This window comes from Pristis pectinata, chromosome 38, assembly GCF_009764475.1.
Source record: "Pristis pectinata isolate sPriPec2 chromosome 38, sPriPec2.1.pri, whole genome shotgun sequence".
Lineage (NCBI taxonomy): Eukaryota > Metazoa > Chordata > Chondrichthyes > Rhinopristiformes > Pristidae > Pristis > Pristis pectinata.
This window is the reverse complement of record NC_067441.1, coordinates 4,054,958-4,079,250: the sequence shown is the minus strand read 5'-3', so window position 1 is coordinate 4,079,250 and position 24,293 is coordinate 4,054,958. Positions and strand designations below refer to the sequence as shown.

The 24,293-nt window shown below is 52.0% G+C and overlaps 1 protein-coding gene across 1 annotated transcript in view; it reads left to right on the top strand.

Moving 5' to 3' along the window:
• Positions 1-16,788, top strand: part of LOC127586984 (fermitin family homolog 3-like) — a 45,918-nt gene extending 29,130 nt beyond the window's left edge. Inside the window, exons 5-15 of the mRNA XM_052045050.1 lie at positions 134-299; positions 1,052-1,154; positions 1,811-1,918; positions 2,465-2,596; positions 3,476-3,525; positions 4,781-4,902; positions 5,477-5,583; positions 7,694-7,915; positions 8,520-8,644; positions 9,415-9,556; positions 14,146-16,788. Of these exons, the coding sequence (XP_051901010.1) occupies positions 134-299; positions 1,052-1,154; positions 1,811-1,918; positions 2,465-2,596; positions 3,476-3,525; positions 4,781-4,902; positions 5,477-5,583; positions 7,694-7,915; positions 8,520-8,644; positions 9,415-9,556; positions 14,146-14,325 (1,457 nt within the window). The 3' untranslated portion in view covers positions 14,326-16,788. The remainder of the gene's footprint in view (positions 1-133; positions 300-1,051; positions 1,155-1,810; positions 1,919-2,464; positions 2,597-3,475; positions 3,526-4,780; positions 4,903-5,476; positions 5,584-7,693; positions 7,916-8,519; positions 8,645-9,414; positions 9,557-14,145) is intronic.
• The last annotated feature ends 7,505 nt before the right edge of the window (positions 16,789-24,293 follow it).

The following is a 24,293-nucleotide window of genomic DNA, read 5'->3' as shown; positions in this document are numbered from 1 at the left end:
ATTGAGTGAAGGGTGGCAGGAGCGATCCCCCTCCTCCTTCCCCCTCCTCCCTCCCCCTCTCCCTCCCCTCAGTTGGTGTGCCTTGGGGCGTTTGGTCTGCCCCACCAGGTCTGACCTGTGTCTCCATGTGCAGACCAGCGGTACCACCACCCGAACGGAGTTCACTACCTGCGGGAGACGGAGGAGGGAGAGGCCGGCTACAGGATCCTGGCCGTCAGTCAGCCCAACGTGGCGCCCGAGGTGTTGGCAAAGATGAACCGGCCAAGCTCTGTCATCGACAAGGCCCAGGTCCACAGCAGGTGAGGAGGCTGCGGTCGTGGTGGGTGGAAGGAGCTCCCGCCAGTGGCAGTTGCCTGAGGGATGGCTGGTGGGGTTGGGAGGGAGTGCCCCCTCCCCCCCCCCTCGCTCTTTCCTCCAGTCAAGTTCCTCTGCAGATGGTCCAGTTGGCAGCAATTCCCCCTCCCCTCACTCACTGCCCCATCTTCTTTCCTCTCTGTGCCTCCTCCTCCTTTGCTTTCAACCCCTCCCCCTCTCCCCTCCCCTCCCTCACTCCCCCTCACTCCCCCTCCCCTCACTCCCCCTCCCCTCCCCTCCCCTCACTCCCCCTCCCCTCCCCTCCCCTCACTCCCCCTCCCCTCCCCTCCCCTCACACCCCCTCCCCTCCCCTCCCCTCACTCCCCCTCCCCTCTCCTCCCCTCCCCTCTCCTCCCCTCCCCTCACTCCCCCTCCCCTCACTCCCCCTCCCCTCACTCCCCCTCCCCTCACTCCCCCTCCCCTTCCCTCACTCCCCCTTCCCTCACTCCCCCTTCCCTCACTCCCCCTTCCCTCACTCCCCCTCCCCTCCCCTCACTCCCCCTCCCCTCACTCCCCCTCCCCTCCCCTCCCCTCCCACAGAGCTTCATCTTTTCAGCTTTCAGAACCTCCTGCTAGGTATATTGTTCCATCTCTCCCCCCCCCCCCCCACATCTCGCCCTGCTCCCCCCTCCCCTCACTGCTGATGTGCCCTCCTGGCCCTGTGCCCCCCCTCCTCACCCTGTGCTCCCCCCCACAGGTGGTTGGATTCCTCCCGATCGCTGATGTCTCAGGGCATCAAGGAGAATGACAGGCTTCTGCTGCGTTTCAAGTACTACAGCTTCTATGACCTGGACACCAAGGTATGGCCTCACCGGAGCCACGAGTGGGGGGCGGGCGAAGAGGGGCTCACCCCACAGACCAACAACTTGGTGGGTTCCCAAAGGTGCCATCTCCCGAGGAACTGTCCCTCGTGAGCCAGGCAAAGCCAACGCACCAGCCTGGAGGATTTGAGTACTGACACCAGATGGGTAATTACCAGTGAACCCACCAACCCCACCCGCCTCTGGGACGTGGGAGGAAACTGGAACCCACGCGGCCGCAGGGAGAACGTGCAAACTCCACACAGACAGCACCAGGGGTTGGGATTGAACCCGAGTCTCTGGAGCTGTGAGGCAGGCCTCTCTCTCCTCCCTTCTATTGCCCGATCTCCCCTCCCACCTCTCCAGACGCGGCTGTCAGTGAGTGAGCCTGGGCTCTTCCTGCCCACCTATGTCTCGTACCTGATCACCCTTGGTGGACTGGGCGCTTCCCTCTGACTTTGAATGTGGGACAACCTTCCTCTACCCGTCTCTAGACTTCCCTGGTATGAGCGCACTTTTGAAAGCTTGCGGCAGTACGGATCCTTGCCAGTGGGGGGCAGTCATTCCCCAGCTCAGAGTGAAACTCACCAGCTCAAAGTTCGGCCAGTGAAATGCTCCTTGTGATCCCTGACACCCTTGTGTCTCTCGCCCGGCAGTACGACGTGGTGAGGATTAACCAGCTGTACGAGCAGGCAAGGTGGGCCGTCCTTCTGGAGGAGATAGAGTGCACAGAGGAGGAAATGATGATGTTTGGAGCTCTGCAGGTATGAGTTAACACTGAGTGAAGCTCCCTCTACATTGTCCCATCACACACTCCCGGGGTCAGACACAGAGTAAAGCTCCCTCTGCACTGTCCCATCACACACTCCCGGGGTCAGACACAGAGTGAAACTCCCTCTACACCGTCCCATCACACACTCCCGGGGTCAGACACAGGGCGAAGCTCCCTCTACACCGTCCCATCACACACTCCCGGGGTCAGACACAGAGTGAAGCTCCCTCTACACCGTCCCATCACACACTCCCAGGGTCAGACACAGAGTGAGGCTCCCTGCGCACTGTCCCGTCACACACTCCCGGGATCAGACACAGGGTGAAGCTCCCTGTACTGGACAGGGACAGCCCAGGTTAGTCACCCCTCCTACTGTGCAGAGTCACCAGGCAGCAGACTGGACCAGACCTGGCTCTGCCCTTGCTGACGGTCTTGCCAGAAAACATTGCTTCAGTGACCTAGTCAAGTCAGTGATGTGGGGCCCAGCTCTCCGGTGCTGACAATGCTTCACCTTAAATTCACTCTTGTCTCATTCCAGTATCACATAAACAAACGTTCGCAGTCAGGGGAGATCGAGGACACCCAGAAGGACTCTGAGCTGGATGAGGTGGAGGCAGCACTGTCCACGCTGGAAGTGAAATTGGAGGGATCGAGCCCAAAGGATGTCCTGGTAAAGGGACTTCCCTTGTTCCTGCCCCTGTGTTATCGTGTCTCTGTGTTTGGTCATGTCTCCCTCCTGTATGTCTTGGTTTATTATCTACGTGTCACTTGGGCATGCCCCTGTCTGTGTGTGTGCGCGTGCCCATGTGTGTGTATGCACGCATGCGTGCCCCTACCCATCTTGCTCCTTCAGGCCTTGTGTGAGATGGTGTGCAACAACCATTGAAAGAATCCCCACCACAAGCACCTGCTCCTCAGTTTAAAGTCCGGATTGGGGATGCCGAGAGTGTCCCAGCTCCTGACACACTGGCTCCCCTCTCGCGGTCTGGGAACTGTTTTCCCTGAAGCGAAGGAGGCTGAGGGGTGACCTTGTAGAGGTTTATAAAACATGAGGGGCATAAATAAGGTGGACGGTCACTGTCCTTTTCCGAGGATAGGGGGGTCTAAAACCAGAGGGCACAGGTTTGAGGTGAGAGGGGGAAGATTTAAGGGGGATCTGAGGGGCAGGTTTTTCCACACAGAGGGAGGTGGGTATGTAGAACAAGCTGGAAGTGGTAGAGCCGGGTACAATTACAACATTGAGAAGACACTTGGACAGTCATATGGATAGGGAAGGTTTAGAGGGATGTGGGCCAAACACAGGCAGATGGGACTGGCTGAAGGTGGCACTTGGTCGGCATGGACGAGTTGGGCAGAAGGGCCTGTTTCCGTTCTGTATGACTCTCTGACATGATGTCAGTCAGATGGTTTGTGTTGGGGTTGACTTTGACGCGATGAGCTTCCAAGTTGAATGGCCTGGTACAATGTCTCGCAAGTGATGGGGGATGAAGGGGGCAGGAGAGGAATCTTGTTTGGGAATGCAAAATAATTCCGACTGCCTTCTTTCCAGGACAGCATCACCTCGATTCCCGAGCTACGAGACAACCTCAAGCTCTTCAGGTAGGATTGCAGGACGAGGGTGCAGACCCCGTCCAATGTGAGGCCAGGGCAGTGTGCAGTCTCACACCCTGATGAAGCAGAACATTAACTGGAGTAGGGAACCTTCAGAGTGTGGAAGGGAGCATTGTGGACACCGGCCTGTTTCCCCATCGTCCTCACACCCCAACCTAGTGACTTATTCTGTCTCATGGTCCCTCTGGGGCCATTACCGCCTCCTTGTCTCTGTAACCCCTCTCCAGTCCCTTAACCCCTCCCTGACTCTGTAACCCCCTACACCCCTCCCTGACTCTGTAACCCCCTACACCCCTCCCTGACTCTGTAACCCCCTACACCCCTCCCCGTCCCTGTAACCCCTCTCCAGTCCCTAACCCCCTCTGGCCCCTACATTCCTTCCTGACTGTAATCTCCTACACCCCTCCCTGCCTCTTCAGCCCCAGCAACCCTCTCTATCCCTGTAAACTCCATCCCCTACACCCCTCCATAACTCTCTAACATCCTCCAGCTCCCACAAGTTGTGGTTGTTACATACTTGGAATAATTTGCTCATTAAGGGCATTAGGAAGAAAATAAAAAAACTGCAGATGCTGAAGATCCAAAACAAACATGGGAAACGCCGATAACACTCAGCAGGTCAGGCAGCATCTATGGAGGGAGAAATAAAGTCCGTGTTTAATATTGGAGATCCTTCATCGGAACAAAAAATGAGAAAAGACAAGTTAGTTTTAGATTGCGGGGAGTTGGATAGGACAGGGAGTGTTTGTGTTCGGGTGAGGTCAGGGTTGCAGTGGGGATAAGTTGTAAAGTTGATGGTTAAATGAGGGTGGTTGGACAGTGAGAATACAAAAAGCATAGAAAAGGTGCAAAATGTGGGGCAAGAGGATGTGTCCAGACTGTGCTTCCCATCCACTCCCATTTCATTCTCTTGCCATTTATCTGCAGGGTTCCCATTTATCTAAGAATAATTCACAGCAGCCAATTAACCTACCCACACATCTTTGGGATTTGGGAGGAAACCAGAGCACCCGGGGGAAACCCAGGCAGTCACAGGGAGAAGATGCAAACTCCACAAACAGCGCCAGAGGTCAGGATTGAACCTGGGTCTCTGAAGCTGTGAAGCAGCTGCTTTACCCACTGCACCATCGTGGTCAATGACCTAGGATAGCCTCCCGAGACTGGATCAGCCGCGTATCTGGATGCTAGGATACCAAAGGTGGGGACCGTCCAAGCAGAATTAAACCTTTTTGTTCTCTCACAGGCCCAAGAAGCTAACACTGAAAGCCTACAAGCAGTACTGGTGTATATTTAAAGAGATGACCATATCCTGCTACAAAAATCAGGAAGCCTTTGGCGAGCCAATTCACCAGATGAACCTCAAAGGTGAGCTTCTCCTTTGGCTCTTCGGGGGCCTGGTTGGGATTGGACACCGGGTTTGATTGAGCTGCAGCTCAGGGGTCGAAGTATTTAATCTGTTTTATGGGATCTGTCCGGCTCCGGTGTTTGAGAAGGTGGGGGGTGAGCCCCCTTCTTGAACCGCTGCAGTCCTTCCAGTGAAGATGCTGTTGGATCTGAGAAGGAATGAACTTACTCGAGGATGTTTTACAACAGTCGGGTCATGGCTGTTGCTGCAGAACCATTGCAGATGATCAAATTTCACAGTGGGCGGTGCTGGATTTGAACTTGGGACTTGGCAGTGCCAGAAATTTAACTGCTGCTCCACCAGGAGTTAGGAGGGGGAGGAGAATAATCTTGGCTATCCAAGCTGTTTGTAACGAGGGTATTTTCCTCCCCACCAGTCGAGAGGAAAGGCATTTCTGTCGCCTTCCTGTTGTCCCAGTGGGAATGACACTCAGATGGGACGGGACAAGGGGAGCTGTCCCCTTGTCCTGGCCCATCAAAGGCAACCCAACCTTTGACTCTCACCTTTAACCCCGACCCTCCGCTCCCACCACAGGTTGTGAGGTCGCCCCCGATGTCAACATCGCCGCTCAGAAGTTCTGCATCAAGCTCCTGATCCCAGCTCCGGAAGGGATGAACGAGGTTATTCTGCGCTGTGAGAACGTGAGTGCAGTGGGCGAGGAGGGGGGAGGGAGGAGGCAGGTTACCCACTCGCTCCGCACAGGAGCTGGGGCACATGGTGGGACAATGTCTTGAGTTCTCTCATCGTGAGACCATCAGCATCACTAAATAAAGACGGACATCACTGGAAATGTTCTGCAGGTCAGGCAGCATCTGTGGAGAGAGAAAGTTAATGTTTCAGTCCATTTGAGAACTGAGAAAGTGAGAAATTGTGTTTTAAGTTGTGGGGTTGGGGGCAGGAAGGCCAGGATGGTGGGGATAAGATCAGTTGCTTTTGGTGCCATCCCGGAGAGGCTGATGACCACAGCTGCTCCATCTGACGAATGCAGAGAGGGGGGAAAATGTACATACAAGTTTGGGCCAGGAGGAGGCCACTCAGCCCTTTTGAGCCTATTCCGTTCAATCAGGATCGGGGTTGACCCAATTGCAGCCTCAACTGCGAGAGACAGTCGCTAGAATCGTGAGATCAAAGCGAATGCTGGAAACACCCGGCTGATCAGGCAGCGTCTATGGAGGGAGTACAATGAAAACCTCACTTGCAGCAGCTTCACAGGCACGGAGGTAGAGACCACACGCAGGATATAAATCATACATAAAATTATCCCGCACAGTGGGGGAGAGAAAGATTCTGCAACAGCAAGACCTTGGTGCAAGAAGACAATCAGAGACGAGTCCACGGCAGTGCAAGAGGTGGTCTGTGGAGTCCCGTTGCTGAGGTGGGGTTAGGGTTGTGCAGGTCGGTTCAACAACCTGATGGTTATAGGAAAGCAGCTGTTCCTGAACCTGGTGGTGTGGGACTTCAGGCTTCTGTACCTCCTGCCTGACGGTAGCAGCGAGAAGTGGGCATGACCCAGATGGTGGGAATCCTTGATGATAGATGCCACCTTCCTGAGGCAGCACCTCCTGTAGATGCTGTCCGTGGTGGGGAGGGTTGTGCCTGTGATGGAGAGAAAAACCAAGGTAATGTTACAGGTGTATCGAGCCTTTGAGTGGCTGGTGGGGGAGGAATTTGATCGTCTTAGATGCCAGCAAGACTCTCTTACTTTGGGGAAAGTGAGTGCCCAGGGAGCAGTATAACTACCAGTTGATATGTGCGTAACAGCAGTGACCAAACAGAACGTTCTCTGTCATGATCTCTGTGTTGCCATGGGTCCAGCACTGCGCCAGAGTTCGTGGGCCAGGCAGGGCGCATTCCTCCATAGCTGGCTGCCGAACAGCAGTGAGGATTCCGGGGAACCAGCTCATCGAGAGCTGGGAACCAGGAGTAAGAGTCGGCCACACTCCTCCTCGAGCCAACTGTACCACTCGACCAGGACACAGCCGATCCTAGCCCCATCTCCGCTCCTGCCCCATCCCCAGGGCATCTCCTAACAGAAGCAGGAGGAGGCCATTCATCCCCTCGAGCCTGCTTGCCATTCTGTAAGGTCACGGCTGATCTCGTCCCTTCAGCCCCTTTTCTCCTGCTCCATTTCCATATCCCTCGACTCCCTTCTCTCCTGGAAGTCTATCCATCTCTCCTTTTGAATGCCGGCAGTGACTGAGCCTCCGCCAGGGTAGAGAATCCCAGAGATTCACCTCCCTCTACATGAAGAAACTTCTCCCCATCTTACTCCTGAATAGTGGACCCCTTATTCTGAGACTGTGACCCCTGGTTCTCGGGTACTACTACCCTGTCGAGCTCTGTGCATATTTTCTAAGTTTTGATCAGATCTCCTCTTGTTCTTCCAAACCCCAGAGAATACCATTCATCTACTCGATCTCTCCTCATACAGAAAACGAGTCGTCAATTTTCCCTGCACATCCTCCATGGCCAGTCAATCCTTCCTTGCGTACGGAGTCCAAAAGTGGTCCTAGTACTCCAGGTGTGGTCTCTCCTGTGCGGCTGCAGTGAAGGTTAAATGTTTCTTGAAGGGACTACACAGCACAGTGACCCATCTGGAGGAGATGGCTTGAAGGGGCTTGGTGGTGGCTGTGTTGCCTCGTGTAGTCAAGTAGCCAGGTGGTGCTCTCTCTAACCCTGCAGGGTGATTCATGGGTACAGAGGGGGATGTGAGTTTATGTGTTTAAGGCTGTTTTTCCTCGCCTGGCCCAGGAGGAACAGTACGCCAAGTGGATGGCAGCCTGTCGGTTAGCGGCCAAGAATAAAACGATGGCGGACAGCTCGTACCAGAGTGAGGTTCAGAACATCCGCTCCTTCCTGACAATGCAGAAAACCAACTCCAAGCCCCAGGCAGCAGCGGAGGCAGGAGCCGAGGACATTAATACCAAGTCACTGGTGTCCCACCGGTATCAGAAGAAGTACAAGATCAAACAGGTGGGCACCGTCCAATACCCATCTCTAGGGTGGAGTCTGTGTGTCTGATACCCGTCTCTGGGGCAGGGTCTGTGTGTTTGATACCTGTCTCTGGGGCGGGGTCTGTGTGTCTGATACCCCCCTCCCTCTGGGACAGGGTCTGTTTGTCTGATACTCCCCCTCTGGGGTGGGGTTTGTGCATCTGATATTCCCTCCACCCACCCCAGGGAGGGTCTGTGTCAGATATCCCCCTCTGGGGCAGGGTCTGTGTGTCTGATACCCCCCTCTGGGGCAGGTTCGGGTTCCTGGGGGATGTTGGGAAATGTGGTCCCCAGTGTCCGGTTTGGGGAGGGTTGCCTGCCTGTGTTTACCCCCACCCTCTCCCTCCCTTCCCCCTCCTGTGACAGGACGGGTATCGACCCCACTGGTGACCTCAGTTGGTGGAACCCCATGTTGCCTCCCTTCACCCTCGGGACCTCCCCAACCCTCGGAACCTCGAGTGGTTTGGGTTTGATGGGAGATTCCGGGGCCCAGGGCAGTTTGGGTGCCGAGGTGGAGAAGGTGTTCGGGTGACCAAGGAGAAGGGGGTCCCATGTGATAACCTCTGACTGGTGACCTCCTGCAGTTGTCTCCTCGCATCCTGGAGGCCTACCAGAACGTTGACCAACTCTCGCTCATGGAAGCCAAGATGAAGTTCATCCAGGCCTGGCAGTCCCTCCCGGAGTTTGGCCTGTCCTACTTCGTCGTCAGGTGAGAGTGACCGTGTTCCACATCTGGGCGGAACAGCTGTAGTGTCCGTGGTCTTCCCCACCCCGGGATCTCTCTGGGTCGCATTGGGTGTGGGGAGAGGAAGGGCGGAAAAGTCAGTCAAGTGGAGTTCATTGTCACACGTCCATGTGTGCAGATGGGCAATGAAAAACGTACTTGCAGCAGTATGTTGGGTCGGTACAGGTCCCGGGGCCGGGGCTGCACTGGGTCGGTACAGGTCCCGGGGCCGGGGCTGCACTGGGTCGGTACAGGTCCCGGGGCCGGGGCTGCACTGGGTCGGTACAGGTCCCGGGGCCGGGGCTGCACTGGGTCGGTACAGGTCCCGGGGCCGGGGCTGCACTGGGTCGGTACAGGTCCCGGGGCCGGGGCTGCACTGGGTCGGTACAGGTCCCGGGGCCGGGGCTGCACTGGGTCGGTACAGGTCCCGGGGATGGGACTGTGTCAGGTCTGTGCAGACTCCAGGGCTGGACTGCATAAGTTTGTACAGGTCGCAGAGGCAGAGTTGTGTTAGGTAATGTACAGGTCCCAGAGGGCAGACTGCACTTGATCTGTACAGATCCCAGAGTGGTACAGCGCTGAGTCTGTACAGGTCCCAGAGGTGGTACTGCGTTTGTTCGACTGGTGGAGCGCAAGGTCAGGACACAGCCTGTGGAGGCTCAGTGTTGGGTGTGTGTGGGCCATATAGGATGGGGTGGGATGGAAGGATTTGGGGCCCCCCACCCCCACCCCTGACACTGTGACTGACCCGGCAGGTTCAAGGGCTGTAAGAAGGAGGAGGTGCTGGGCATCGCGCCCAACCGGCTGATTCGCATCGACCTTGGTGTGGGCGACGTGGTGAAGACCTGGAGGTTCAACAACATGAGGCAGTGGAACGTCAACTGGGACATTCGGCAGGTATGGTGGGGTGGGGGGGTCTTGGGGCGGAACCTCGTTGGGGGGGCTGGGGGTGGGACCTCGGGGGCTGGGGCCTCACTAGGAGGGGTGGGACCTCAGAGGGAGCTTGGTCCGGTGGCACAGCAAGATCCCATAACCATCCAGACTGGGAATGTTCTTTGCCTTGACTGACGTTTCTCCTGAAGAGAACTAAGGTTGTGGAGGAGCCACAGGAAGGGTGTGGCTGGGGGTGGTGGTGGGGGGTTGACGACCGAGGTTGCTGGAGCCTCGTCCTCGTCTGGGAGAGTAGTACAGGGTCTCTTGGGACAACTTGAGGCCGCCTTTGGAAAGTTGTGTTCAGTTTTGGTCACCCTGCTATAGGAAAGATGCCGTTCAGCTGGAAAGAGTGCAGAGGAGATTCACGAGGATGTTGCTGGGACTCGAGGCACTGAGTTAAGGAGAGAGGTTGAGCAGGTTGGGACTTCATTCCTTGGAGTGTAGGAGAATGAGGGGTAATTTTATAGAGGTGTATAAAATCATGGTGCATAAGTAGGGTGAGTGCACTCAGTCTTTTTCCCAGGGTTGGGGAATCAAGAACTAGAGGGCACAGGTTGAGGTGAGAGGGGAGAGATTTAATAAGAACCTGAGGGCCAACTTCTTCACACAAAGAGTGATCGGTACATGGAATGAGCTGCCAGAGGAAGTGATTGAGGCAGGTACATTAAAAGGAACTTGGGCAGGTAAATGGATAGGAAAGGTTTAGAGGGACATGGGCCAAACGCAGGCAAGTGGTACCAGCTTAGAACATAGAACAGTACAGCACAGTATGGGCCCTTCAGCCCACGAGGCTGGTGGTGGAGAGAGGAGGTGTTTAGCGGGGTGGATGGGGTGCTGATCGAGTGGGCTGCTTTGTCCTGAATGATGCCGAGCTTCTCGAGAGGTGTCGGAGCCGCACTCTCCCAGGCAAGTGGGGAGTGTCCCGTCACACTCCTGACGTGCCTTGTAGATGGGGGAAAGGCCTTGGGGTGTCAGGAAGTAAGTCACTCACCATGGGATCCCTGGCCTCTGACCCTGTAGCCACGAGATTTACGTGTCTGGTCTGGTTGAGTTTCTGGTCAGTGGTGACCCCCAGGATGTTGGTAGTGGGGACCCAGCGATGGGAATGTCATTAGACACCACCGTTGGGGGTGGTTGTTGCCCAACACATGTGTGGGGTGAATGTTACTCATCACGGATCAGCCCGTGTCTGAATGTGGTCCAGGTCTTGCTGCATGCAGGCACAGGCTGCTTCATTGGCTGAGGAGTTAATCTCATATTATGATGGAGGAGGAGACCATTTGGCCCATTGAGTCCATGCTGGTTACCACAGTAATCCCATTAGACCGACTTCCCTCTCGCCCTGTTCTCTCTCTCACCCACCTCCTCCCCCATCCCCATCCTCCTGCCATCCACCTACACTAGGGCTAATTTACAGTCGCCAATTAACCCACCCACACGGACTTCCAGAGCCAGGGCTCTCTGAAGAAGTAGGTGGCCATTTAGGACTGAGAGGAGGACATGTCTTTTCACCCAGAGGGTGGTGAATCTCCGAAATCCTTGATCCTGGAGGGACTGCGGAGGCTCGGTCACTGAGAACCAGATGGATAAATTTCTGGATATTATGGGGATAGTGCAGGAATGGTGGGGCTGAGGTAGAAGATCAGTCATGATCTTGATGACTGGGGAGCAGGCTCGAGGAGCCAATTGGCCTCCTCCTGCTGTAATCCTTGTGATATGAGAGGTTGAAATTGAGGTGAGAGGGGACAAGCACCTGTGACTCAGGAGAGTGTCGGGTTGTGATCTGATCTGCAAAAGATTCCAGAACTTTATCCATCTGGTTCTCAGTGACCGAACCTCCGCAGTCCCTCCAGGATCAAGGATTCCGGAGATTCACCACCCTCTGGGTGAAAAGATGTCTCCTCCTCTCAGTCCTAGATGGCCACCTACTTCTTCAGAGAGCCCTGGCTCTGGAAGTCCGTGTGGGTGGGTTAATTGGCGACTGTAAATTAGCCCTAGTGTAGGTGGATGGCAGGAGGACAGAGGTGGGGGAGGAGGTGGGTGAGGGAGAGAACAGGGCGAGAGGGAAGTAGAACTAATGGGATTACTGTGGTAACCAGCATGGACTCAATGTGTGGGGAAAAATATTAAATTTCCACTGAAGTCCAACAGGGCTTTTTATCCACGGTTACACCTTTGTCATGGCTGGTGTATCATGCTGTCAGATGGCCCTGGATCCTTTCCTACTGCCAGATCCGCGCTCAACCTGCCTGAGCGACTGCCCAGGAGAATTGGTGACTGCACTGTTTTGAGGTCCCCTGCCCAGAGGCTTCTGCTTTTGTCTCATTCTCTCCACAACCTCTTGGGTGGTTTCTGTGCTGAGCTCCAAGTTAGCTGGGGTCATGGTCCAGCTGCTTTGAGTATACTTCTTGGTTCCCTTAGCAGGAGATGGGGGTGGTGGGGTGGGGAAAGGCTTAAAATCCAGGGGGAGAGTGCATGGATTTACGGAAGGGTCCAAGGGGATTTGAGGAAAATGTTTTCACCCAGAGTGTGGTAGACTCCAGAGCTCCTCGTTCTGAAAGGCTGGTGACAGACAAACCCTCCTACATTTAAACCACCTTCCATAGTATGGTTACAAGAAGGTAAGAGGCCATTCAGCCCATCGATCATGTCCTGGCTCTCTCTGAAAGAGCAATTCAGCTGGTTTCACTCACCTACCACCTCTCTGTTGCCCCACAAATTCTTTCCCCTTGAGCCTGCTCTATTAGATGAGACTGTGGCTGAACTGACTGTAATCTCAAATCTGCAGTTCTGTCTGCCACTGTGTACCTCATCCAGATACACAAGGTGGGATGAGACTAGGAGGCTCTTTGTGAGCTGGCACAGACACGACAGGCTGAATGGCTTCCTCCTGATTCTGTTCATATCTCACCTGTGTGGTCGGTGTCCAATTGTTGATGACCGGAGTAAACCAGAAGGTAATAAACTCCTCCTAACAGTAACTCGAAGGTGCACCAGGAACATAACCTGGGGATAATGAAGGGTGACATCCCTTAAAGTGGCAGAGCAGATAAGGAGAACGTTTGGTCATCAGGCCACTGGAGCCTTTTCTTTAGCCACTTGTAGAGACGTGGAGCAAATACAGCACAGATACAGGCCCTCCACGAGGCCACCCAGCCTGTCCCAATTTTCCTGCGTTGGGCCCATGGCCTTCCAGGCCCCGCCCCTCCATGTACCTATCCAAGTGCTTCTTTAATGATACTGTCAAACACTTCCTCTGGCAGCTCATTCCCTATACTCACCACCCTCTGCATGGAAAAGTTGCCCCTCAGGTCCCTTTTAAATCTTTCTCCTCTCACCCTAAACCTATGCCCCCTAGTTTTGGACTCCCCTGCCCTCAATGCCTGTCACAGTTTTAAACATTTCTACAAGGTCACCCCTCATTCTCCAAGGAATAAAGATCTGGCCTGGCCAACCTCTCCCTGTAACTCAGGCCCTCCAGTCCTGGCAACTTCCTCGTAGGTCTTTTCTGCACGCTTTCCAGTTTAACCACGTCTTTCCTACAACAGGGTGACCAAAACTGTCCAGAGTACAGTTAATTCCAGACCCCTCTTCCACTCTTACATTTCCCCTTTCCCAGTATTTCTCCAATTCGCTTGTTCTGTGTGGGTTCTTGTTGAATTTGCTCCCACCTCACTTTCAGGCAACACAATCGAGATCACAATTTGCACATGAAATTAAATTTCCTCATTCCTCTCTCTGAGTTCTTTGCCATTGATTGTGGATCTCTATCTTCTAGCTGCCAACTTTTGTCCCATTGGAAATCCATAAACTTACAGATATGATTGGACTCTTGCCAGGCAGAGTGGACATGATTGGTTAATTCCCCTGTCAATCAAGCCTAGTGCACATTCCTCTGCATGTGATTGAGATTAATTTCACGAATACAATTTCATAGCATGAAAACAGGCCCTTCGGCCAAACTCATCCATGCTGACCAATATGGTATTGGTTTATTATTGTCACATGTACCGAAATACGGTGACAAGCTTTTGTTTGCGTGCCATCCAGACACGTCATTCCGTAGATCCAGGTAGTAAAAAAAAGGAAAAAGGGATATAAGTGTTGCAGTTACAGAGAAAGTGCAGTGCAGGTAGTCAGATATAGTGCAAGGGCCACTACAAAGTCGACTGGGAGATCAAGAGTTCAGCTTTTAGCATATGAGAGGTCTGTTCAAGAGTCTAATGGCAGTGGGCTAGGAGCTGTCCTTGAGCCTGGTGGTAGGTGCTCTCAAGCTTTTGCCTATAATAAGTGCCAGTCTACACTAATCCCATTATTCCCATCCATGTACCTGTCCACATTTTGATTAAATGTAACTATCCTCCACTCACTGCGTTCTTCTGGAGAAATCGCCCTGCTTTTGTTGGGAGAAGTTGCTGCAGTTTGTTTCCTGTGTTCTTTGCACAGACCAAGGAGGTTTGCAGTGAGCCTCACCTCCAGCATTAGTTGACGCAGTGTTAGCAATAAATTCTGTTACCTTTTACTGATGGAAGTCCAACTCCTTGCGTCCTTAGGTTGCGATCGAGTTTGACGAAAACATAAACATCGCCTTCAGCTGTCTGACAGCCGACTGCAAAATCGTCCATGAGTATATTGGCGGTTACATCTTCTTGTCTACCCGTGCTAAGGACCAGAGTGAGGTCCTGAACGAAGAACTCTTCCTCAAACTAACTGGGGGACACGAGGCGCTCTGAACTACTCTCACTGGGAGATACCACTCTGTCACAGAAGCAAAGAGAAGGCATTGAGCATTGAAAAAATGAAAACAATAGTCTCCTTTCAATTTTGCTAACTAAATTAATCTCACTAATCCAGCAAACTGCACAGCACGCAGCTTTCAAAGCACAGAGGCTCCCATGCTTTGGTGTCTCTGTACTTCCAGGGGGTGCTTTGGATATTTGTTCGCGGCCACTGGTGGGAGATCCTAGTCACATCCGACGTTCTCACTGACTGAACACCAGTCCTATTTCCCCATCACTGTCAGGCTGCCCCGTGTCGTCAGGTGTAGTTAGTACTGCCGGCTCCCTCCCTCCCTCCTCCTGTCCTGTCTTCCTCCTTTCCCTTCTTTTCTCATTCTATTCTTCTCAGTTACATAGCTGGTAGAGGTCAGCACACCTTCAGCATCTTCTCCCCTTCCTCTCTGTCCTCTCCGCACCCCTTCCCCCTCCCTCCCTCTCGTCTTGCTGCCTCCTCTTTCTCTTTTTCTGCCTCTTGCCTCCTACTTCCCACCCCTCTTTTGCCTCTCCCTCTCTGTCTCTCTGTCTGTCTGTCTCTCTCCTTCTCTGTCTCTGTCTGCTCTTCCCCCCTGCCCCCCCAAAAAAATCAGGCACAATCCTCCCCACTTCCACCTCTCTCCCTCACTGACAGAGACGGCAATTTCACATTTCAGCTGGTCTTTTCTGTCTGATGCTGGGAGCCAAGCACACACTGCCAGCGACAGACTTGCTTTGTGAAGAGGGGCACCCAGTGTATGGGCTGGGTAGTCAGACCTTGCATCAGTCTCCTGCCACGGGCTTTCCTAGGAGATGTCAGTTGTGCTGTGCTGGGTTCGTGTCCCTGGGTGGACAACTCATAGAGCCAGCAGCCTCAACCCAATAACATTCCCCCATCAGGAGGCAGCACTGAGACTGTGTGGGGGGGCTGTGAATCCCAATTGGTGCAGCATCTTCCAGTGGAATAGCTGCGCTGCAGGGCAGCAGGAACGTGAAAGGGAAAAGAGAAATGTGCAGGATCTCTGTGTAACTTGGTGAAGAATTTGAACTCTCTGCCTCTGGCTCACCCACTGGAGGAGAATTGAACTGAGGGTATGTCATGGATTAGATTTAATCTGAGCTCCATTGGTTTAGAGAGCCCAGTTTATAAGGAGCTTCCCTTATCCCTGTGACCACCAGTAAACTTTTAATGTTAACCTTAACATACAATCCCAAGGTGCCAAATCTGTTCCCACTCACTCCCACTGTCCACGCTCCCAATGGATGCAAACCCCTTCCCACTCACTCCCACCGTCCATGCTCCCAATGGATGCAAACCCCTTCCCATTCACTCCACTGTGCAGTCACAGTGGGTGTTGGGTCAGTGGGGACAAGGTTTACATTTGCCAGTAGAGAGCCTGAAAGCTGAAGGGTCACACTTTGCCCAACTTTGAAAAGACGAGTGAGTGGAGGAGACAATCGTGTGTCTGACCTTGTGGAGAATCTGCAATTAGCCGTCCTGGACACTGGCTGGTCATCCATTGAGGTTCTCACTTTTCATCCTTGCCCCTGGGATCAGGAAGCTGACTTCCTGTGGGGAAAGCAAGTTAGCTGTAGTCACATATACCATCTTTGTATAAAAGAGGAGAGGTTTAAATAATGTTAACAAATATAACATACACTGTCTAACAGAATATGGATAAAACAGGAAACTAGACGATGCTAAAGCACATGGTTTTTATATCACTTTTGAGAAGTCAAAGCAATTAGTTATATTTAAACAATAAATGTTTTTTCTTCTGCATTTTAGGATCTTGTGTCCGTTAAACGTTAAGAGAATATAAGAGTTGGGACATTATGTCGCAACTTTACGAAGCACTGATTAAACTGCACTTGGAGTGCTGTGTGCAGTTCTGGTCACCACACGATGAGGCGGATGTGGTTACACTGGAGGGTACAGAGGAAATTAACCAGGATGTTGGCTGGATTGGCGGACTTTAGTTATGGGGAGAGCCTGGACAGGCTGGGCTATTTTTCCCTGGAGCGAAGGAGGCTGAGGGGAGACCCGATGGAAGTGTGTAAGATTATGAGAGGCATTGATAGGGTAGACAGTCAAAATCCATTTCCCACAGTAGGGGGTATCAAGAACAAGAGAGAACAGGTTTAAGGTGAGAGGAAGAGGTTTTAAATCTAAGGGGTAAGGTTTATACGCAGAGAGCAGATGATATCTGGAACGCGCTGCCAGAGGAGGAGGTGGAATCAGATACAATCAGTACATCGAAGAGGCATTTAGACAGGCACTTGAATAGACAAGGCATAGAAGGGTATGGACCTAATGCAGACAAATGGGGTTAGTGTAGTGGGCAGGAAGGGTTGGCATGGATGTGGTGGGCTGAAGGGCCCATTTCTGTGTTATATAACAGAATATTCACAGGAGAAGCATGGTTTAAACTGAGAATAAAAATGGCCTTTTGTACCACCCGCAGGTTTTATTGTCCCTATTACCTCGACACTTTCCGTTACCCACCGTTAACTCTGAACCCAGAGTTAGCTCCAAAACCAGAATCAAAAATATGCAGATGCTAGAAATCTGAAATAAAATCTGAACGTGCCGGGAACACCCAGCCGGTTGGGCAGCACCTGTGGAGAGAGAAACAGAGTTAATGTTTCTGGTTGAAGACCCTTTGTCAAAACTGGGAAAAGGAGAAAAGTCAAAGTCGAGTTTATTGTCAGATGCACAAGTCCACGTGTGCACAGGTGCAATGAAAAACTTTTGCCACAGCATCACAGGCACATAGTGTCAGATAAGCAGCATTCACAAGAAAAATAAATATGTACGTGATTTTTACAAGATAATTAGAACAAAAAAAACAGTTCATTTTCGTGCAAAGTGGTCATAGTGTTGCTAAACTGTAGTGATTGGGGTTGTCCCGGTTGGTTCAAGAACTGAACAGTTGAAGGGAAGTACCTGTTCCTGAATCTGGTGGTGTGGGGACTTCAGGCTTCTGTACCTCCTGCCCGATGGGAGCTGCGAGAAGATGGCATGGCCCGGAGGGTGGGGATCTTTGTTGATGGATGTTGCCTTCTTGAGGTAATGCCTCCTGTAGATACTCCTGATGGTGGGGAGGGACGTGCCCGTGATCCATTGGGCTGACTCCATGACTCTCTGCAGCTTCTTGCGTTTCTAAGTTAGTTTTAAGTTGCAGAAAGCATCAGGGAGGAATGGGGAATACCTCTGAGCCCAGGTTTTCAGTCCAGTTAATAGATAAATGAGGGCATTTAGAGAGAACACACGAGGAGATGTGAAAGCTGTGAAATGCAGATCATAGTGCTGGATTCAGCACAGAAACAGGCCCTTCGGCCCATCATATCCATGCTGATCTGTTTTCCCCACCTGCATTTTCCTGCATTAGGACTGTTTCCTTCTATACCTTGCTTATTTAAGTGTCTGTCACAATGTCTTTAGAACGTTGTAATTGTACTTGATTCCTCCTCACCTCTCGACTGAACCTGAAACAAAAAGGAGAAAGCTGGAAATACCCAGTAAGTCAGGCAGCACCTGTTCAGGGAAGAAAGCCGAAGTAATATTGCAGATGGATCTACCTCTTTCATTGAAATCCATCCCTCCACATCATCTCCTATTGAAGCCATCTCTCCCAAACCGGGTCCTAAGATCCACTGACCTGGGCATGATGCCAATTTTTGATCCTAGGGTGGGGGGGGTCACAATGCCAGTTTTCCAGTGTTAAGGTGGCAGCAATGCTGCCCTGGTAGGATACCTCCCTGCCTCTTGCCCATCAAGAGAGCGGCAGGAACTGCGAGGCCAGAGGTGGGTGGGGAGAGCTGATGAGTTCCTCGTGTAGAAACTGACCATTGAAGGGGATTGTGCCTCGAGCCTCCAGTGTGAGACAGGCTATTGTGGCTTGTGTGTGGGGAGGATAATTGTCGCTGGGTTTCGTCTTTAGTTTGTCAGTAAACTGTGTGGGTTTCTGCCTGTGTCTCACGTATATACGTCACTAATTATGTCTGAACCTGACTCTTGGTACGTGTCCTATCAGATAAATCCCTATCTATCATCCTCCTTTTCTGCACCTGTCTCCGGCAGTTCCACCTCAAACATCCCCCACCCCTCCCACTGTTTAATCTGTCACTGACTCTATCCCTTCTGTTCCTTCACACTCTCCCTCCCTCTCTCTCCCCTCCACATTCTGTCATGCTCTCCCTCTCACACTCTCTCACCCCTCTACGTTCTGTCACTCCCTCCCTCCCTCCCTCTCTCACCCCTCCACATTCTGTCACTCTCTCCCCGCTCCACATTCTATCACCCCCCCACCCCCTCTCTGCCCTCCTGCATGCACTGTGATGTTAGGCAGACCACACTGTTGCAGATCATCAGTCAATGCTGTAGTTCCGCCCTGCCCCCCTCCCACCCAGGAGTGGTTGTATGGGAAGCCTGGACTAAGTCTATTCTCTGAGCCTCCCTGGAATGTGCTGCTTGGCGTGTCCGCAGTGTGAATCAAACCACAGCAGCAAGTGTTCTGTGCCCAGCCAGACCGGCCATGCAGAAGGGGGCGGGGGCGGCCACGGCCATCTGCACTTGGCACTGACAGCAGCCACCAGAGATTGGTTGTTGTGGACTGGAGGGAGCGGGCTTCACACCAAACACGGATTACCATGGGAATGTGCCCATCCCCCCGGCCCCCCCCCCCCCCCCCCCCCCCCCCCCCCCCCCCCCCCCCCAGCAGGTTTCAAGGACTCTTCAATCCTCTGGAAAATGCAAGGTGCACACAGAGGAATGTAGACTGGAAACAAGTACAGGCACACAGACACGTGGAAACACACACCATGCATGTGTGCGTGCACGCACACACACACACACACACACACACACACACACACACACACACACACACACACACACACACACACACACACACACACTCTTTAATACATCCACCTGCAACAAACTCTCATACACGCACACACCCCTTCCTGCATACGCCTGCATACATAGAAAGCACATACACAACACCCACTCGCGTCTCACACAAATACACACACACACGCAGATGCACACACACCCATTTCAAAATACATCGTAATCTGCAAATATATCGCCTGTCCTCCATTGCTGGGTCTAAATCCTGGAACCTGCCCCCCCCCCCCCCCGTCCCACCACCAGCAGAAGGACTGCAGCCACTCACTCCTACTTCTCAAGGGGTGTGAGAGAGAAGTTGTGAGTGTAGAGAGCACAAGGCAGCCCAGAGCACGATGCCCACAGTGCTTGGAAGCTGAAATTGTCTTTCCAAACCTCACCCATCCCTACCACTGCTCCAGTGTAGAGGGAACACTCATCATCAACTCCCCTGTGGATCTCTGATCAACCATACAGAGGTTCCACTGCAGTTTGTTGGACAGTTATGGACTTTTGCCTGAGCACTTTCCTGTCATAAGCTGAGTTGGCAGAAAAATCAGATGTGTCTGAGGCAGGGAACTTTACTGGAAACTATTCTGCCCTGTCGCAACCCTGCAGCATTGGAACTTAATTATCTGCTTCCGCCCGTGAGCCCTAGTGTCTGGCCATCAACACAACTCAAGAGTTGGAGAATGACACAGCACGGAAACAGGCCCTTCAGCCCACGAAGTCCCATGCAAGCCATTGTTTAATTCTCCCCCACATTCTCATTAACTCCCGCCAGATGTCTACCCCTCCCCTACACACTAGGGGCAATTTACGGTGGCCAATTAACCCACCGACCCCACACGTGTTCGGGATGTGGAAGGAAACCGGAGCACCCGGGGGGAAGCATATGCAGTCACAGGGTGAACGTTGCAAATTCCACACAGGCAGCGCCCGAGGTCAGGATCAAACCCAGGTCACTGGTGCTGTGAGGCAGCACGTATGTATCATTAGTCCCACCAAGTCTGGATTTGTCCACAATGGTTCTTGAAAGTGGTAAACATCAGGATCATCACTGGAGTGAATCTCATTCATTATCCTTTCAGAATGCTGATAAGCTCAGACTTTCCCACACCTCAAACATACTTTTTGTCAAGCACCTCTGCTCCGTCTGCAATGCCAGCTGGGATCTCCCCGTGGCCAGCCATTTCAATTCCAGTTCCCATTCCCATGCTGTCATATCTGCTCACAGCCTCCTCCACAGCCAGATTGAGGCCAAACGAAAATTAGAGGAATGACATATTCCACCTGGGCGGTCTCCAACATGGTGGCATGAACATCGAATCCTCAAACCGCTCCCCCTCTGTCCCCTTTCCCTTATTTCTTTTTGTCTCTACTCCTGACCCAACTGGCCCCCACCACCCTATCTCCTCACCCTCTCCATCTGCCCATCACCCACGACTCCCACGTTCCCCTCCCCACCTCCTTCCCCTTATTCCGAGCTCCACCATCCTCTCCTATCGGATTCCAACATCTTCAGCCCTTTGTCACTTCCACCCTATCACCTGCCAGCTTCTGACATCATTCCCTCCCTAATCTGCCTATCAACACCCCCCCCCCCCAAACCTGGATCCACCTATCACCTGCCAGCTCTTGCTCCACCTTTTTATACTGGCTATCTCCACCTTTCCTTCCACCCAGATGAAGGGTCTCGACCCGAAGCGTCAACTGTCTATTTCCCTCCATAGATGCTGCCTGACCCGCTGAGTCTCTCCAGCGCTTTGTGGGTTGAAACATATTTTGGTTGTGATAATAGTTGATCATCAAGTGGAATGACATTTCCGAAGTGACAATGGACTGGTTCACAAAATCGTCCAGTTCCTGGACTTACAACAGACACACTGGGTAAACAGAGGGACGGGGGGTTGCTTCAATCAAATTGTCCTGGGTGTGATTTTTATGATGTAAAGGAGGGGTCAGGGCAAACTTTAACAACTTGCAAGGAAACTGCAGACAGGATTGATCACCTGTACACATGGGAACAGACTCCCTCAAGTTCAAAATCATCCAGACTTAAAGAGAACCGTACATATAAATGACATTTAAAGTTAAAGAGCCACTTATAAGGGAACTGTGAATGGCATGATAGAGGTGGGAATGGGCTCCTTCGAGCGATCTCCGGAGGTGTTCAGGATCAGACAGAAATGCGTGCAAGCTACAATTACAAACATTACCCTCACAATACAGGTAGTCCTGATACGTGATAGTTATGTCTCTGAGAAATCTCACATTATTAGAAAGGCATGTTATAGCAGATCAGGCTGTGAAAGCACAGGTTCAAACAAGTTTCCCCAATCCTGATAGCACTATAAACAAGATGCTGGAGAAGACACCATGGACTGCAGATGCTGGAAATCTGGAGCAACAAACAAATTGCCGGAGGAAGTCAACAGGTCGGGCAGCATCTGTGGAGCGAAATGGACAGTCGATGTTTCAGGTCGAGACCCTTCATCTACTGTGGAATGATGGAAACACACCTAATAGCAGAATAACCTGTAGTTGGAGCATTTAATATTATTTAATCTTTGGTAATTTCTGTAATACATTATTTGTTGTGTATGATTTTCACATTCTGTGTTGCATTTACTTGGTCTTTATGAATGATTAAGGGAGTTCTGGGTTGTGCTGTTCTGTGGGCTTTGACTAATTTTACCACATCCGGACAATTTCAGGCTGAAGTCAGAAGCATGGTCTATCCTTGTCCACCTTCCACATCATCCCCACATCCACTTGTGCCCATAGTCTATCACCCACCCTTATATATTCATCACTGAATATCATAGTCATAGAGTAACACGGCACAGAAACAGGCCCTTCGGCCCAAAAATCCATGCCGACCAAGATGCCTATCTAAGCTAGTCCCATCTGCCTGTGTTTGGCCCATATCCCTCTAAACCTTTCCTATCCATGTACCTGTCCAAATGCCTTTTAAACGTTATTATTGTACCTGCCTCAACAACTTCATCTGGTAGCTTGTTCCAAATACTGATCACCCTCTGGGTGAAGAAGTTGCCCCACAGGTCACCTTAAACTCACCTTAAACCTGTGCCCTCTGGTTTTTGATTCCCTTTCCCGGGGAAAAAGTCTGTGTGCACTCACTCTATCTATGCCCCTCATGATTTTATACACCTCTGTAAGGTCACCCCTCAGTCTCCTATGCTCCATGAAATAAAGTCCTAGCCAGCCCAACCTCTCCCTATAACACAGGCCCTCGAATCCTGGCAACATTTTCGTAAATCATTTTTGCACTCTTTCCAGTTTAATGATGTCTTTCCTATAACATGGTAACCAAAACTGTACACAATATTCCACGTGTGGCCTCACCAATGTCTTGTACAACTGCAATATAAAGTCCTGACTCCTGTACTCAATGCCCTGACTGATGAAGGCCAGTGTGCCAAACACCTTCTTCACCACATCTGCCTGTGGACACCACTATCAGGGCGCTATGCATTTGTACTCCTAGGTGCCTCTGTTGTACAGGTCTCCGAGAATTACAACCCTGTAAGTAAAGAAATTTCTGCTTGTCTTGGTCCCAAGTGGCCTCCTGTATCCATAGACTGTGCCCTGGGTCTGAACCAGAGGAAAGCATTCCTTGGACCTCTGCCATGTCAATCCCCTCTCTGCTTTGGAGAGGCTACAGAAGGGATTTCCTGAAATGATTCCAGGGATAGATGTGGATGGGTTGTAAAAGCTGAGAAGCTCCTTGGAACAGAGGAGGTTGCCAGGGGATCTGATGGAGGTGCTTACAGTCCTGAAGGATTCAGAGTAGATGGAGAGGAACTTCTCCCATTGGCAGAGGAGTGCAGAATCAGGGCGATTGGACAGAATGAAGGGGATTGGCAAAAGAATTAAAAGTGACATGAAGGAACATTTTTACACAGGGAGCAGTCAGGGTCCTGGAGGAGTGGAGGTAGATTCAGCTGTAGCCTTCAGAAGGGAGCTGGTGGTGCAAGAATTTGCAGGGTTAGTGAGAGACGGACTAGCTTGCAGGGACTCTATGGGCCGAATAGCCTCCCTCTGTGCTTAACTATTCTGTTGTTCTGGGATTGTACATCTTGTTCTGCCAAACTCCTAAGGGTGTTGACCACTTTCATCTTGGAGCAATGCCCTCATTCCAGGAGCAATGCCCTCTTTCCAGGAGCAAAGTCTACCCTAGCGACCAAAACTGCACAAAGAATTGCAGATGAGATCTTATGTAAAGCCCTGCACACTGTCACAAAGCCTTCCTTACTTTTGTACTCCAGTAACTATTTGCTTTCCCAACTGCAGGCCACTCCTGTGTGTTTAGTTTCCTTGAAGGAATGCGACATCCCCACTGACTCCAGGGAGTCCTTGGCTCATGACCGCTCAACACGGAGAAGGAGCATTCTGGATGGGATTGAGGATCTCGAGGCCATGCATCGGGAACGCACAGAGGCCCTGTATGTGCAGCGGACATCTCACAAACTACACACTCACTCCCCCACCCAGTCAGCTACCTCCTGCCCCTTCTGTGGCAGAGTCTGTGGCTCCCACAGCTGCCTCAGAACCAGAGTGGAAGCAAGTCACCCTCTATCCCGAGGGATTGGAGGACTTGAGTTATAAGGAGAGGCTGGACAGGCTGGGACTGTTTTCCCTGGAGCGAAGGAGGCTGACGGGTGACCTTATAGTGGTTTACAACATCATAAGGACATAGATCAGATGGATTGTCACCGCCTTTTCCCCAGGGTAGGGGAGTCTAAAACTAGGGGGCATGGGTTTAAGGTGAGAGGGGAAAGATTTAAAGGGGAACTGAGGGGCAAGTTTTTCACACAGTGGGTATATAGAATGAGCTGCCAGGGGAACTGGTCGAAGGAGATACAATTACAAGGTGTAAAAGATATTTGGACAGGTTCATGGATAGGAAAAGTTTAGAGGGAAATGGACTAAATGTGGGCAATTGGGACTAGCTCAGGACGACAGTTTGGTCGGCCCGGACGGGTTGGGCCGAAGGGCCTATGACTCGATGACTGCCTAAAAAGAAGTTTCC